The following is an 18,049-nucleotide window of genomic DNA, read 5'->3' on the forward strand; positions in this document are numbered from 1 at the left end:
GCATAGAGCTGGGACCACCGTAACAAAGGCTACCATCAGTAACACACTATGCTGCCAGGGACTCAGATCCTGCAGTACCAGACATGCCCCCCGCTTAAGCCAGTACATGTCTTGACTCGTATGAAGTTTGCTAGAAAGCATTTGCATTATCCAGAAGAATACTGGGAGAATGTCATATGGTCTGATGAAGTAGAACTGTTTGATAGAAACCAATCTCGTCGTGTTTGGAGGAGACAATGCTGAGTTGCATCCAAAGAACACCATACCTACTGTGAAGCATGGGGGTGGCAACATCGTGCTTTGGGGCTGTGTCTCTGCAAAGGAACCAGGACGACTGATCCATGTACATGAAAGAATGAATGGGGCCATGTATCATGAGATTTTGAGTGCAAACCTCCTTCCATCAGCAAGAAATGTGGATGGGTCTTTCAGCAAGATAATGATCCCAAGCAAACTGCCAGGGCAATGAAGTCGTGGCTTCATAAGAAGCATATTAAGGTCCTGGAGTGGCCTAGCCAGTCTCCAGATCTCAACCCCATAGAAAACCTTTGGAGAGAGTTGATCATCCGTGTTGCCCAACAACAGGCCCAAAACATCACTGCTCTAGAGGAGATCTGCATTGAAGAATGGGCCAACATACCACCAACAGTGTGTGCCAACCTTGTAAAGATTTACAGAAAACGTTTGACCTCTATGATTGCCAACAAAGGATATATAACAAAATATTGACATAAACTTTTGTTAATGAACAAATACTTATTTTCCACCATAATTTGCAAAATAAATCTTGACAAATCAGACATGGTGATTTTCTGGATTTGTTTTCTCATTTTGACTCTCATAGTTGTGGTCTACCTATGATGTCAGTTACAGGCCTCTCTCATCTTTTTAAGTGGGAGAACTTGCACAATTGGTTTCTAAATACTTTTCTTCCCCACTGTACATGTACCTGTAGTCAGATTTTAAAATTCAATGTGACATAAATATTAGAGCTCTAAACAATCCAAATTATATTTCTTCAAAGTAGTACTGTCATTTCACTGCATTTCATGCAAGTCCTAAACTGTGTCAAAATAATCCTAAATAAATTAAGTTAAACCATTGTAAACTGGTTTCCATTTCCATGTACATGGGTTCCTCCAGTCTTCACAAGTAACTAAGATTCTAACTTATTTTGTATTAATAGTGTCTCAATCTGCTCTGTATGTCCGGAGGTAAGTTTTTAATGCCTTGGATAAAATATGCTTGACCTAAAAGGACCATCCATTCAATACAATAAATCTGAAGCCAAATGAATAAATAATGCAAAGTAACTACCGTAGTAAAAATGATTTTGTAAATTACTCAGTAAACGGTGCAGATTTTCATTGTACACAAGAAGTTACTATATATCATAGGAGTATAGTATAAAGAAGACTTTCCCTTTAAGGAGGACCTTTCATCAGGCGAAAATTTTTTGCCTTTGTTTTATTTCCATTGGTCTCCTGACTATATTTTTTCTGATTTTTTTTTTCAAATCAGTCATGTGGTTCCGGAGATATGGGCCCTTTTATTTAGTCATAATTTTAATGGTCTTTTCCAAGTTGGCAGATTCACAGCCTAAAGATTTCCACTCACTCCACTACTCCCCCCAAAGAATACTATACGCCTCGTCAATTTGGTAAAGACTATAGAAATCAACACATAGTGAAAAGGTCTATATGTCTGGCAGATTTAAAGCAGGAGCAAAAATGGTCGCTTTTGACCTGGCGACAGGTCCTCTTTAACACCTATCTATGCAGTCATGAGCTTGAGCATCATATCAACTACCATATATAGAAAAACCAATGCTTTGGTTCTATTGTAAATGTTCTCAAGGAACAATTTATGCAGACAAGTCACAGTATTTTCTGTAACCCATAAAGACATCAGTATATACCCACTGTGTCAGATGGATCCAAATGTAAGGAAACAACATTTTGCTGCCATCATGTTCTAGTCCACAGATTGTCTCCTGGAAACTGATGTACTGAATATTGTTGAGAATGTCCAACTTGAATCCTGATTTAAATTTCATTTGCTATTAAATCATTCCCACAGTCAAAGGGATGAGATACCAGATAATCCTGATAAATCCCATCAATCAGTTTTTCAGCATTATTTTTTGCAAACCAACAATCAACTTGATGAAGGCCGTTGTACAACTTCCTCTGCTTTCTTATCACAGGGACTGAGCGATTTCGCACCTTCAACATACTGACAATATTTGAAGACAGGGCTGTGGCTTGGCCCTTGGTGCCCACTGACACGTTTGTGACTTTAACTTCATTGTATAAGAATTGACCTGTGAAAAAAATAAACGATAATGTAACTACATCTGTCTCCTTATAATTCTTAAACAACTTGCTAATTACCTAAAAGTAATGCATCATCAGAAATAGAACTAGTGTATCCAACATTGAAACTGCAACACAGAAAAGAAAAGTCTTGGAGTTGTGGAAATAACAGGATCAACCGACGTGAAGTAGTGATTTGCAAATCGTGAAAAGCTGGGACTAAAATTTTCTAAACATCACAAATTCTTCTGTAATGACACTCAAATTGAGCTGGAATTTGGGTTGGTATACCTGCAACATGTAAATGTATGTTCACATTAGCCATTAAACAGACAAAATTTACTAGAAATAAATTGAGCATAAACCCTGCTGTAACTAAATAAGTAAAAAGCAAAAGTGCATTTAAATAAGTGTTTTTAGTAACACTGTTTTTTTTATATAAAAAACATATAGGGTCACATTGCCGTGGTGGGATGGCCTGTATGCCTTTTTAATAAAAAAACAGTGTTATTAAGAACCCTATGTTATTTAAATGCACTTTTGCTTCTTACTTATTTAGTTACAGCAAGGTTTATGCTCATTTTGTTTCTTGTATGTTTTATTCTGTATTGAGTACCACATGTAGAAATACATGCACTTACACACCTTGGCCTGCTATCAGTGAGGTTATTAATGGTTATCTGAGGAATATTCTGCTCTGTTTAATTTACTTGGGCATGAAAATCTTCAAGATCCACGGCTGGCAGCTTCCTGTGCAATTGCCAACCCATAACAAAACATGGTGCTCAACAGGAAACAAGTCTGGAAATGCTACAGGCCATGGTACCACATTTAGGCCACACAAGCTACTCACAGTAGCACAAGGAACATGCGGTCTGGCATTAACTTCTTGGAAGAATGACTCCTAGGACATTTTCTAAAAATGGCCACACGACTGGTTCCATGACCAAATCATTTTAATGCCAAACTGAGAATTTACCTGGAAAAAGACTAGAGGGGTCTGGCTGCCATACATTATACCACCCCAGATTATCATCCCAGGAGTAGAGTCATTGTGACATTCCCTTGGGAAATCTCTGCACAAGAGGATAGACTTCCATTCCAGCCTCTGATGGTTTGTGTGTGTAACACTGTTTGATTCCTTAGGCTTTGTATATAATGTCCAATTTCACTTGTAGTGCAGAATAGATCAATTTTGGGACCGGTGGTATGGCCATTTTTCCATTGTATCCCAAGAAGCCAAGGCACATGTTTCTAGTCCTATTGTGACTAGCCTATGTGGCCTGAACGTGTTAGCATGGCCTACAGAATCTCTGGACTTGTCTCCCATTGAGCACATCTGGAATGTCATTGATCTGAAATTGCAAAGTGAATTGCCAGGCGCGGATCTTAATCATTTGGGTGCTCAAGTAAATTTGGCAGAACTTTTCTCTGACAACCATTATTAATCTTATTGATAACATGCCAAGGCATGCAAGTATGCGTATTTCTGAGCATGGCACATATACTCAATCCTGCATAAGTTGAGATTTTTGAAAATGTGGTTTCACCTCTCATTATTTGCGTATTATTAACATGTTTATCAATCCTGTGATTTCCAAAATATCTTGAGTTTTCCTTCTTGGTGTTGACATTTCAATGCTGAGGAGTGTATATCACTATCTATATTTTTAAACAAATCTTGGACTTGGAATGATGCTTAAAAAGTGGAACATGAAGTTACAGGCTGATCCAACATCAGTGGAAATGTCTCAAGACAAGGAAATGATGCTCAGTAGTGTGTTGCACCTCCACGTGCCTGTATGACCTCCCTACAACGCCTGGGCATGCTCCTGATGAGGCGGCAGATGGTCTCCTGAAGGATCTCCTCCCAGACCTGGACTAAAGAATCCGCCAACTCCTGGACAGCCTGTGGTGCAATGTGATGTTGGTGGATGGTGCGAGACATGATGTCCTAGATGTGTTGAATCGGATTCAGGTCTGGGGAACAGGTGGGCCAGTCCATAGCTTCAATTCCTTCATCTTGCAGGAACTGCTAACACACTCTAGCCACATGAGGTCTGGCATTGTCTTGCATTAGGAGGAGCCCAGGGCCAACCGCACCAGCATATGGTCTCAAAGGGGTCTAAGGATCTCATCTCGGTACCTAACAGCAGTCAGGCTACCTCTGTCGAGCACATGGAGGGCTGTGTGGCCCTCCAAAGAAATGCCACCCCACACCATTACTGGTCCACTGCTAAACCAATCATGCTGAAGGATGTTGCAGGCAGATCGCTTTCCTTTCCACGGCGTCTCCAGACTCTGTCATGTCTGTCACATGTGCTCAGTGTGAACCTGCTTTCATCTGTGAAGAGCACAGGGCACCAGAGGCGAATATGCCAATCTTGGTGTTCTGTGGCAAGTGCCAAGCGTCCTGCACGGTGTTAGGCTGTGACCACTATCCCCATCTGTGGACGTCAGGCACTCAGACCATCCTCACAGAGTCAGTTTCTAACCGTTTGTGCAGACACATGCACATTTGTGGCCTGCTTGAGGTCATTTTGCAGGGCCCTGGCAGTGCTCCTCCTGTTCCTCCTTGAACAACGGCTGAGGTAGCTGTCCTGCTGCTGGGTTGTTGCCCTCCTACGGCCCCCTCCACGTCTCCTGGTGTACTGGCCTGTCTCCTGGTAGCGTCTCCAGCCTCTGGACACTATGCTGACAGACACAGCAAACTTTCTTGCCACAGCTCGCAATGGTGTGCCATCCTGGATGAGCTGCACTACCTGAGCCACTTGTGTGGGTTGTAGAGTCCGTCTCATGCGACCACGAGTGTGAAAGCACAACCACCATTCAAAAATGACCAAAACATCAGCCAAAAAGCATTGGTACTGAGATGTGGTCTGTGGTCCCCAACGGCAGAACCACTCCTTTATTGAGTGTGTCTTGATAATTGCCAATAATTTCCATCTGTTGTCTATTCCATTTGCACAATAGCTTGTGAAATTGATTGTCAAACAGTGTTGCTTCCTAAGTGGACCGTTTGATTTCACAGAAGTTTGATTTACTTGGAGTTATATTCTGATGTTTAAGTGTTCCCTTTATTTTTTTGAGCAGGGCATATATATATATATATATATATATATATATATATATATATATATATATATATATATATATATATATATATATATATATATATATATATATATACACATACACATACACACTAGCTGTACTACCCGGCTTCGCCCGGGTTAATGACTGCTGTTAGCAAAATAGAATGTGTTAACAAAAACTTATTCTGCACGCAAAAACCACAAAACAAATAGATAGAAATGTAATTATTAAAAGGCAAAAACTAAGCTAATAGAAGCATTTCACAACATATATTAGCTTTGTTATACTGAGAATGTCTTTGTTGCCTATATTAACCAATCAGAGCTCAGATGAATTAACTGTAGCAAAATAGAAGCTGAGCTGTGATTGGTTGCTATTGGCAGCCTGATAAATCCCCAGCCAACAGGAAGCCCACCCCCTGGCAGTATATATTAGCTCACACATACACATAATAGACAGGTCATGTGACTGACAGCTGCCGTATTTCCTATATGGTACATTTGTTGCTCTTGTAGTTTGTCAGCTTATTAAATCAGATTTTTATTTTTGAAGGACAATACCAGACTTGTGTGTGTTTTAGGGCGAGTTTCATGTGTCAAGTTGTGTGTGTTGAGTTGCGTGTGGCGACATGCATGTAGCGACTTTTGTGAGGTGAGTTTTGTGTGGTGACATGCGTGTAGCAACATTTTGTGTGTCGAGTTGCATGTGACAGGTTAGTGTAGCAAGTTGTGTGCAGCAAGATTTGTGCATGGCGAGTTTTGCGCGTGGCGAGTTTTATGTGTGGTGCGTTTTGAGTATGTGCAAGTTTTGTGTGAGGCAACTTTTGCATGTGGTGCAACTTTTGTACATGTGGCAATTTTTCTGTGTGTGCAAGTTTTGCATGAGGTGAGTTTTCCATGAGGTGAGTTTTGCACGTGTGGCGAGTTTTGCGTGAGCCTAGTTTTGCATATGGCGAGTTTTGCATGTAGCAAGTTTTGCGCGTGGCGAGTTTTGAGTGGTGACTTTTGTGTTTCGACTTTTATGTGGCGAGGTTGGTGTGTGTGTGGTGAAATGTGTGCTGAGGGTCGTATATGTGTTCAAGCACGTGGTAGTGTGTGGCTTATTTTGTGTTTGTGTTCATATCCCCGTGTGTGGTGAGTATCCCATGTCAGGGCCCCACCTTAGCAACTGTACGGTATATACTCTTTGGCGCCATCGCTCTCATTCTTTAAGTCCCCATTGTTCACATCTGGCAGCTGTCAATTTTCCTCCAACACTTTTCCCTTCACTTTTTCCCCACTATGTAGATAGGGGCAAAATTGTTTGGTGAATTGGAACGTGCGGGGTTAAAATTTCACCTCACAACATAGCCTATGACGCTCTCGGGGTCCAGACGTGTGACTGTGCAAAATTTTGTGGCTGTAGCTGCGACGGTGCAGATGCCAATCCCGGACATACACACATACATACATACACACATTCAGCTTTATATATTAGATATACCTGTATGTAATCTCCTGTATATAGTATATACCTGTGTGTCATCTCACCTATATATAGTATATATCTGTGTGTCATCTCCTCCTGTATATAGTATATACCTGTATGTCATCTCCTCCTATACATAGCATATACCTGTATGTCATCTCCTCCTGTATATACTATATACCTGTAGGTAATCTGCTCCTGTATATAGTATATACCTGTATGTCATCTCCTCCTCTATATAGTATATACCTGTGTGTCATCTCTCCTGTATATAGTATATATCTGTGTGTCATCTCCCCTGTAAATAGTATATACCTGTGTGTCATCTCCTCCTGTGTATATATATCTGTAGGTCATCTCCTCCTGTATTAGCCCTCGTTCACACGTTATTTGGTCAGTATTTTTACCACAGTATTTGTAAGCTAAATTGGCAGCCTGATAAATCCCCAGCCAACAGTAAGCCCACCCCCTGGCAGTATATATTAGCTCACACATACACATAATAGACTGGTCATGTGACTGACAGCTGCCGGATTCCTATATGGTACATTTGTTGCTCTTGTAGTTTGTCTGCTTATTAATCAGATTTTTATTTTTGAAGGATAATACCAGACTTGTGTGTGTTTTAGGGCGAGTTTCGTGTGTCAAGTTGTGTGTGTTGAGTTGCGTGTGGCGACATGCATGTAGCGACTTTTGTGAGATGAGTTTTGTGTGGCGACATGCGTGTAGCAACTTTTTGTGTGTCGAGTTGCATGTGACAGGTTAGTGTAGCAAGTTGTGTGCAGCAAGTTTTGCGCATGGCGAGTTTTGCTCGTGGCGAGTTTTATGTGTGGTGCCTTTTGAGTATGTGCAAGTTTTGTGTGAGGCAACTTTTGCATGTGTTGCAACTTTTGTGCATGTGGCAATTTTTCTGCATGTGCAAGTTTTGCATGTGGCGAGTTTTCCATGAGGTGAGTTTTGCACGTGTGGAGAGTTTTGCATGTGGAGAGTTTTGCGCGTGGCGAGTTTTGAGCGGCGACTTTTGTGTTTCGACTTTTATGTGGCGAGGTTGGTGTATGTGTGGTGAAATGTGTGCTGAGGGTGATATATGTGTTCGAGCACGTGGTAGTGTGTGGCGCATTTTGTTTGTGTGTTCATATCCCCGTGGTGGTGTGGTGATTATCCTATGTCGGGGCCCCACCTTAGCAACTGTACAGTATATACTCTTTGGCGCCATCGCTCTCATTCTTTAAGTCCCCCTTGTTCACATCTGGCAGCTGTTAATTTGCCTCCAACACTTTTCCTTTCATTTTTTCCCCATTATGTAGATAGGGGCAAAATTGTTTGGTGAATTGGAACGTGCGGGGTTAAAATTTCGCCTCACAACATAGCCTATGACGCTCTCGGGGTCCAGACGTGTGACTGTGCAAAATTTTGTGGCTGTAGCTGCGACGGTGCAGATGCCAATCCCGGACATACACACATACATACATACACACATTCAGCTTTATATATTAGATATACCTGTATGTAATCTCCTGTATATAGTATATACCTGTGTGTCATCTCACCTATATATAGTATATATCTGTGTGTCATCTCCTCCTGTATATAGTATATACCTGTATGTCATCTCCTCCTATACATAGCATATACCTGTATGTCATCTCCTCCTGTATATACTATATACCTGTAGGTAATCTGCTCCTGTATATAGTATATACCTGTATGTCATCTCCTCCTCTATATAGTATATACCTGTGTGTCATCTCTCCTGTATATAGTATATATCTGTGTGTCATCTCCCCTGTAAATAGTATATACCTGTGTGTCATCTCCTCCTGTATATATATATCTGTAGGTCATCTCCTCCTGTATTAGCCCTCGTTCACACGTTATTTGGTCAGTATTTTTACCACAGTATTTGTAAGCTAAATTGGCAGCCTGATAAATCCCCAGCCAACAGTAAGCCCACCCCCTGGCAGTATATATTAGCTCACACATACACATAATAGACTGGTCATGTGACTGACAGCTGCCGGATTCCTATATGGTACATTTGTTGCTCTTGTAGTTTGTCTGCTTATTAATCAGATTTTTATTTTTGAAGGATAATACCAGACTTGTGTGTGTTTTAGGGCGAGTTTCGTGTGTCAAGTTGTGTGTGTTGAGTTGCGTGTGGCGACATGCATGTAGCGACTTTTGTGAGATGAGTTTTGTGTGGCGACATGCGTGTAGCAACTTTGTGTGTCGAGTTGCATGTGACAGGTTAGTGTAGCAAGTTGTGTGCAGCAAGTTTTGCGCATGGCGAGTTTTGCTCGTGGCGAGTTTTATGTGTGGTGCCTTTTGAGTATGTGCAAGTTTTGTGTGAGGCAACTTTTGCATGTGTTGCAACTTTTGTGCATGTGGCAATTTTTCTGCATGTGCAAGTTTTGCATGTGGCGAGTTTTCCATGAGGTGAGTTTTGCACGTGTGGAGAGTTTTGCATGTGGAGAGTTTTGCGCGTGGCGAGTTTTGAGCGGCGACTTTTGTGTTTCGACTTTTATGTGGCGAGGTTGGTGTATGTGTGGTGAAATGTGTGCTGAGGGTGATATATGTGTTCGAGCACGTGGTAGTGTGTGGCGCATTTTGTTTGTGTGTTCATATCCCCGTGGTGGTGTGGTGATTATCCTATGTCGGGGCCCCACCTTAGCAACTGTACAGTATATACTCTTTGGCGCCATCGCTCTCATTCTTTAAGTCCCCCTTGTTCACATCTGGCAGCTGTTAATTTGCCTCCAACACTTTTCCTTTCATTTTTTCCCCATTATGTAGATAGGGGCAAAATTGTTTGGTGAATTGGAACGCGCGGGGTTAAAATTTCGCCTCACAACATAGCCTATGACGCTCTCGGGGTCCAGACGTGTGACTGTGCAAAATTTTGTGGCTGTAGCTGCGACGGTTCAGATGCCAATCCCGGACATACACACACACACACACATACATGCATACATACACACATACACACATTCAGCTTTATATATTAGATATATATATATATATATATATATATATATATATATATATATATACACTGCTCACAAAATTTAATTAATTGCTCACAGTATTTAATTAAGTGGGTATCTCCAATCTATTGCCTCCTATGTCCTTGTAGCTGTTATGTAGCATGTATCCGTATGCTGATACCAGTGTCTCAGGCACTGTTAATGATTGTATAGCTTTTTCTAAAACAAAGAATAACATTGATAGGTTGATACCACATTATCCATTTAAGTGAATAATTGCTTTTTTGTTCCTTTAGTAAATTCTGCTGTAGCAACTTCTTGTTTTGTTAATCTATACATCCATTGCAGCAAATGAAAGACCATGAATTTAAGAGCTTTCCACCTTACCTAATAGGCCATGAGAATTAGTAGACAATCCTTTGCTGTTAGAAATATAAAATCCCAAGTGATTCTTCTGATAAGGAGCTGGATTTTTGTAGCGATGAACCAGAATTACAAAGCTAATGGTCCCTTGGACAGTTATGGTGACATTTGACTTGGCAGTGATGGAGACCATTAGATCGTCGTTTTTCACTATAGCGTTCTTGTCACATGTGAGAATGAGACGATCTTTACTGTCCAGTATAACTTTGAAGGGAGTAACTTCTATATAAGTGCGCCTTGGTTTATTGATGATGATCGTAATTCTGCTAAAGTAGGTCCTATGTTTCTTATGACCATTTGGTGGGGCAGGAGCTCCAATTAACTCTCCATTTACGGTTACACCTTAAACATAAATAGAACATGATTGACTTAGGTTATTCAGATATTGTACTACAATGGTTTAGGCAAAGGTTCATAGTTTAAAATCGTACAATTTAAACGGTGGTGGTAAAATAGGAAAGTTCTGAACATCTAACACCAGTGTGTATAAATGTCTATCCCAAACATAAATTAACACTTAAGCCCCCATACACATTAGACAAATGTTGGCCTAAACCAATGATATTGATGATAGTCAGGTTCAACTGACAGTCTAATGTGTATGGGAGTCCCAGATAATTTATTGTTGTGGAAATATCGATTCACGATGTACAATTTCGAACAGATGATCATATTGCCTCTTGTAGATAAGACGTCACCAGACATGTTTGGCAATTGCTCTCACGGAAAACACAGGAGAGCTCAGCTGAACATGCGCTGGTATGTGTATTGCTGAGATGGCTGCCGGGCAAATGACCGGCTAAGCCATCTAATGTGCATGACAGGCTAATCTTTCACATTTACAGTGGAAAAACTGTTGTGAAATGTATATATTGTAGACATCACATTTAGCTATAAATATACTTGGCTTATAATTCTGATCCTTTATGTTCATATTAATGGCTTAATGATTTAGTCGCTTGTGGTTTTTAACGACCAGTAAAACGGTCAATAATTTTGTATTTGGTTGAACATATTTTCTTCATTTTATTTTGTAGAAATTGTGTAGGGTTTATTTAGATCGATTACACCTTGTCACAGTTTGTTATAAATGTAATTGGAGTTACATGGATGGAGGATTGAACTCCGTACCGTGAAGAATTAAGAACCTGGAAGACCAAAGCCAAGAAGACCTGGCTTGGGAACTAAGGTGAAGATGATTGAAATGACTCTCAAATATTAGTTACATGAATGAACACAGGAAAAGCATTTCTGAAATAGTATTAGTCGAGACTTCATGCAGAAAATTAGTTTTTGTTCTTTCATTTGACTGGTTAATCACAAATTTTATTAGCAACTTACCAGAGTTTTTGTGATCGGACACAAGCCTTAGTATGTCACCAGGCTCACCATCAATGTTGAAGCACACTGTCAGTTTACTCAGTGGGAAATCCACAACAAAATGGGGATCTCCATCCGCTAATAGGACGGAGAGAAATACAAAAGGTTAGCTAAGACTCATTTAATCCAGGTATCTGTAAAAATCTTACTTATACGGATACAAATATATTAAGTTTGTTCTTTTGAATCTTTAAGTCATCAGTTTGTGCAGATTCTTCAAGCATAACCAATTAACAAGTTGTGTGCTGGATTTTTCCAGGTACCCTTCTATGACATCTATAAGGCGTTCATCCATACATTTTCTCACCAATGTTACATGGTGGTCATTGAAAACAAAATGCTTATCCATATGACCCATTGGGGCATGTGGATATAATATATGGGCATCCATCCTGCTGGATTCTCCAAGATAATGATTTTATTTCTATAGCAATTTTATTTCCAGACAAACAATCTTAGATATCAAATAATAACACATATTTCAACATTTCAAACAAGATGAGCAAGAACCTGCTCATAAGAGCTTGCAATCTATAGAAAAATTGAAGGGACTAAAAAGGTAACAATAAAGTGCCTGTATTGTAGGTCCAGCCATCTTTATACTAAATACGGGTATTCATTTAAAGATGTATGAACGGACTCTCCAGCTAGTATCTGTCTATGTCCTATGAACAGATCATAGGAAGGGACAGATTCTGAGGAAAGTGTATGAAGGGAGAACTGAAATAGTTTGATTACAGAGGTGAGGTGATAGACCTGTCTAAAGAGATGTGTTTTTAGGGTACACTTAAATCTGTGGTTAATCAGAGTTAATTGGATTGTCTATTGGTAATGCATTTCAGAAAACAGGAGAGAAACCAGAAGGAGTTCTGCCCTGCAAAAGGCTGCCTCCTTCTGAGGCGCAGGACCCGGTAGCCGGAACACCGAGGGAGCAATCGTCTCCGAGCCTTGCTCCAGAGACCGTCAGGACAGGTAATTCCACGTTAGCTGCCCGACTCATACCCAGGAGGCACGGTGGGGGCTGGGGCGTGATAGAGTCCCTTTAAAAAGCCTCAGGCCACCAGTCATACGGGTTTATCCAATCCATTCCATCAGGGGGACAGAGAGAAAGAGAAATAACATCTAGAACACAAACATCAGTTGTGAGGACCTTACCAAGAAGCTCAGCAGGGAGGTACTACAACATCCAGGCGCTAGAGGAAGGCTACTGATTTCCACCTGGATAAGGGGACTCTGGATTTGCCTTCAGACCGACCGGACTCTGCCTACCCTGTGGTCCGTACCCTGGACTGTGGATGCTGAAGCCATCAGTAAAAAGGTAAAGAGACTGCAACCTTGTGTCCTCGTTCTTCACTGCACCTTACATCATCCACCATCTACACTCTGGGAATCCCTGGGGATACAGTTCACCTGTGGGGAGGTATACCATCAAGCTGCCATCACATCACCCCAGCAGCCCCCTAAGCAGCGTCGGTCACCCTGACCGAATACCACAGATGGCATCATGAACATTATCCCTTTAAAGACCTTTCCCCCATTTACAACGGACATCCCTAGGGCCACGGACCGGGTCAGCCACCGTGACATCCCCCTTGAGAACCGAAGGGCCCGATACCGAGTACCCCATTGCCCTACCGGGGGCGCTCCAAAAGCAAAAGTAGAGTGGTAGAAAGAGATGAGGGAGAAGATGTGCCAGAAAGGCAAACCACATTGGTGGCTGGCCCACCACAGCAGTCTATAACCAGCTGTTAAATCTAGTTATACTAAAAGGCCACATGGGCAAGGGTTAACATCTATTGCTCGCATGTCTTATTTTGCCAGCAAATTGTCCCCAAATCCCCAAATCTTGTGCCTGTATAAAATATTCAGCTCATGTGGTTGGACTTTGAATGGTTATGACATTATTAGGGTAGAGATGAGTGGATGCCTGACAATCCACTGAAGACTTTTCTATTATGGAACTGTGTGCACCACATATAAATGCTAAGATGCTGGAATATAGATTCCTATTTCTGCCTTCATTGTTTTACATTCACTTTAGTGGGAGCTGGGCTGCGCTTGCGGGAATGAAGATTTCTCCATGGTATAAAATTAAGATTTTTATCACACCAATGTGTTTCAACGCCAAACTGGCTCCTTTTTCAAGGTAGAAAAACAAATGTCATTCACTGTTTTACATGTAGCCAATACACCGCTCTCATTTAGCTACATAGGTTGAAAAAAGACATTGGTGCATCAAGTTCAACCTTCCTCCACCAGTTATACATTCTCTATCACTAGATTATCTATAACCCTCAAGACCATTTGTTGTGAGAAAAGCATCCAGCCCTTTTTTAAAATGTTATGTAGCTGCCATTATTACCTCTTGTGGTTGGGCATTCCATAGTCTTACTGCTCTAGCTGTAAAGAACCCTTTCCTACTCAGCTGCCGTAATCCCCTTTCCTCCACACATAATGAATGCTGTTTGGAATGAACAAGTCATGTGCCAGCCCTTTATATTGGCCACACATGTATTTATACATATAAATGAGATCTCCTCTGAAATGTCTTTTTTCTAAGCAAAACAAACACAACCTCTTATTATTGGAGAGGCCATAGGCTACGTTCACATTTGCGGTGTGCGCCGCAGCGTCGCCGCCGCAACGCACAGCGCAAATGTGAACACATGCACAACGCTGCTTTTTGCGCCGCATGCGTCCTTTTTTCCATTGATTTTGGACGCAGCAAAAATGCAACTTGCTGCGTCCTCTGCGCCCCGACGCGGGCGCCGCAGGGACGCATGCGGCGCAAAAAGCAAGTGCACCGCATGTCCATGCGCCCCCATGTTAAATATAGGGGCGCATGACGCATGCGGCGCCGCTGCGGCGCCCGACGCTGCGGCGCCCGCCGCGAATGTGAACGTAGCCTTACATCCCATGGAATAATCTAGTTAAAAAATAATTAATCAGTGAAGTGCTGACGAGGCAAATTTTTCAAAGATTTACTTATCTCAAACTATGAATATAAATATACACAGAAATATTATATATATATATATACAGTGGGGCAAAAAAGTATTTAGTCAGTCAGCAATAGTGCAAGTTCCACCACTTAAAAAGATGAGAGGCGTCTGTAATTTACATCATAGGTAGACCTCAACTATGGGAGACAATCTGAGACAAAAAAATCCAGAAAATCACATTGTCTGTTTTTTTATCATTTTATTTGCATATTATGGTGGAAAATAAGTATTTGGTCAGAAACAAACAATCAAGATTTCTGGCTCTCACAGACCTGTAACTTCTTCTTTAAGAGTCTCCTCTTTCCTCCACTCATTACCTGTAGTAATGGCACCTGTTTAAACTTGTTATCAGTATAAAAAGACACCTGTGCACACCCTCAAACAGTCTGACTCCTAACTCCACTATGGTGAAGACCAAAGAGCTGTCAAAGGACACCAGAAACAAAATTGTAGCCCTGCACCAGGCTGGGAAGACTGAATCTGCAATAGCCACCCACTTGGAGTGAAGAAATCAACAGTGGGAGCAATAATTAGAAAATGGAAGACATTCAAGACCACTGATAATCTCCCTCGATCTGGGGCTCAACACAAAATCCCACCCCGTGGGGTCAGAATGATCACAAGAACGGTGAGCAAAAATCCCAGAACCACGCGGGGGGACCTAGTGAATGAACTGCAGAGAGCTGGGACCAATGTAACAAGGCCTACCATAAGTAACACACTACGCCACCATGGACTCAGATCCTGCAGTGCCAGACGTGTCCCACTGCTTAAGCCAGTACATGTCCGGGCCCGTCTGAAGTTTGCTAGAGAGCATTTGGATGATCCAGAGGAGTTTTGGGAGAATGTCCTATGGTCTGATGAAACCAAACTGGAACTGTTTGGTAGAAACACAACTTGTCGTGTTTGGAGGAAAAAGAATACTGAGTTGCATCCATCAAACACCATACCTACTGTAAAGCATGGTGGTGGAAACATCATGCTTTGGGGCCGTTTCTCTGCAAAGGGGCCAGGACGACTGATCCGGGTACATGAAAGAATGAATGGGGCCATGTATCGTGAGATTTTGAGTGCAAACCTCCTTCCATCAGCAAGGGCATTGAAGATGAAACGTGGCTGGGTCTTTCAACATGACAATGATCCAAAGCACACCGCCAGGGCAACGAAGGAGTGGCTTCGTAAGAAGCATTTCAAGGTCCTGGAGTGGCCTAGCCAGTCTCCAGATCTCAACCCTATAGAAAACCTTTGGAGGGAGTTGAAAGTCCGTGTTGCCAAGGGAAAAGCCAAAAACATCACTGCTCTAGAGGAGATCTGCATGGAGGAATGGGCCAACATACCAACAACAGTGTGTGGCAACCTTGTGAAGACTTACAGAAAACGTTTGACCTCTGTCATTGCTAACAAAGGATATATTACAAAGTATTGAGATGACATTTTGTTTCTGACCAAATACTTATTTTCCACCATAATATGCAAATAAAATGATAAAAAAAATAGACAATGTGATTTTCTGGATTTTTTTTTCTCAGTTTGTCTCCCATAGTTGAGGTCTACCTATGATGTAAATTACTGACGCCTCTCATCTTTTTAAGTGGTGGAACTTGCACTATTGCTGACTGACTAAATACTTTTTTACCCCACTGTATATAATTCTATTGTGATTGTGCTACTATTATCTTCAGGGCTATTTCAGATGTCCGTGATGATCGTTCTGATGTCGGACCGCAATGCATGGGCTGGCCGCACATCTGACCTGAGCATGATAGCTGCATATATTCCTATGAAGCTGTCTCGCTCGGGTCAGGAGATGCTCATTCATGGTGAACCCGACATCAGAGCGATTATCACAGACATCTGAAATAGCCCTTATGTAAATAAGAAGGCATTAGGTAAAAAAAATATTATAACATTTCCATGAAATTACCTGATGTTTTGGAGATGGGTGGTTTGCTTGTGCTTATTAGTTTAGATGGAATTCCTATAAACACAAAAATAAAATTATATAATGTGTATTACTGTGTATTTCCCTGCCAACAACATCAGTTATGTCTGTGCTTCCTTTTGATAACATGTTTCCCTTGAAAAATATTTACACAGCGCTACTGTAAAATCCATACTTTGAACTTTCATTGTTAGGAAAACCGACCCGCACCTTCACTTCTACCAGTACATTGCAATGGTTATTTTTAGTAAAATCTGCTGTTAAAGGGCCACTGTCACCCCCTCCAGCCGTTATAAACTAAAAGAGCCACCTTGTGCAGCAGTAATGCTGCAGTCTAACAAGGTGGCTCTTTTAGTTTTTGCTTCTGTTATTCCCTCAATAAAGCATTTTATAATTTTCCCCAAATACCTGTCTTTGTACCTGGAGGCGGGTCTGAAGCCTCCTCTGTGAAATGCCCAACTGCCGTCACTCATCTCTTCTGGGGCGATGGTCGCCGCCCCCTGCGCGCGGTTCTTCTTAAATCCGGCGCCTGCGCTGTGCGTGCCTGCCTGGGGCAGGCGCAGTGTTCATTGGCCATCATAGCTTAGATGCCGGGTGCCTGACTGCGCAGGTGCGGGCAGTGCGGCCACCCTGCTACTGAATCCCCGCCCCGCAGTGAGTTATGCATTATGCACAGTGCGGGGCTGGGATTCCTGGGCATGCGCACTGCGCTGTTCAGACGCTCCCCCAGCTCCCCCGCCTTCCAGCTTTGTTCTTTGTGGCGGTTCCAAACGCCGGCAAGGAAACCTGTATATTCCGGCAACGCTGGAAGGCGGGGGAGCGTCTGAACAGCGCAGTGCGCATGCCCAGGAATCCCAGCCCCGCACTGTGCATAATGCATAACACAGTGCGGGGCGGGGATTCAGTAACAGGGTGGCCGCACTGCCTGCACAGGCGCAGTCAGGCACCCGGCATCTGAGCTATGATGGCCAATGAACACTGCGCCTGCCCCAGGCAGGCACGCACAGCGCAGGCGCCGGATTTAAGAAGAACAGCGCGCAGGGGGCGGCGACCATCGCCCCAGAAGAGATGAGTGACGGCAGTTGGGCATTTCACAGAGGAGGCTTCAGACCCGCCTCCAGGTCTGCAGACAGGTATTTGGGGAAAATTATAAAACGCTTTATTGAGGGAATAACAGAAGCAAAAACTAAAAGAGCCACCTTGTTAGAATGCAGCATTACTGCTGCACAAGGTGTCTGTTTTAGTTTATAACGGCTGGAGGGGGTGACAGTGGCCCTTTAAGAGCCTCAATAGAGGACATAAATGTGGCAATTCACAATGTTCCCCTATGATTAGCTTTGCTTTTCACTATGTTTTTTCTTTGAATTAAGGGGAAAGTCTCCTATTTAATTACATCAACAGGTTATTTTTAATTGTTCAAAAATATTCATTTCTTCTACT

General features: G+C 42.1%; 1 protein-coding gene across 1 annotated transcript in view; it reads right to left on the reverse strand.

Annotated features, from left to right (window-relative positions):
- Positions 1-1,513: 1,513 nt before the first annotated feature.
- Positions 1,514-18,049, reverse strand: part of ITIH5 (inter-alpha-trypsin inhibitor heavy chain 5) — a 175,007-nt gene continuing 158,471 nt past the window's right edge. Inside the window, exons 11-14 of the mRNA XM_077264495.1 lie at positions 16,592-16,645; positions 11,627-11,743; positions 10,250-10,627; positions 1,514-2,323 (exon numbers count right to left, since the gene is read on the reverse strand). Of these exons, the coding sequence (XP_077120610.1) occupies positions 2,046-2,323; positions 10,250-10,627; positions 11,627-11,743; positions 16,592-16,645 (827 nt within the window). The 3' untranslated portion in view covers positions 1,514-2,045. The remainder of the gene's footprint in view (positions 2,324-10,249; positions 10,628-11,626; positions 11,744-16,591; positions 16,646-18,049) is intronic.

The sequence above is a fragment of the Ranitomeya variabilis genome, chromosome 5 (genome assembly GCF_051348905.1).
Source record: "Ranitomeya variabilis isolate aRanVar5 chromosome 5, aRanVar5.hap1, whole genome shotgun sequence".
In the NCBI taxonomy this organism is placed as follows: Eukaryota; Metazoa; Chordata; class Amphibia; order Anura; family Dendrobatidae; genus Ranitomeya; species Ranitomeya variabilis.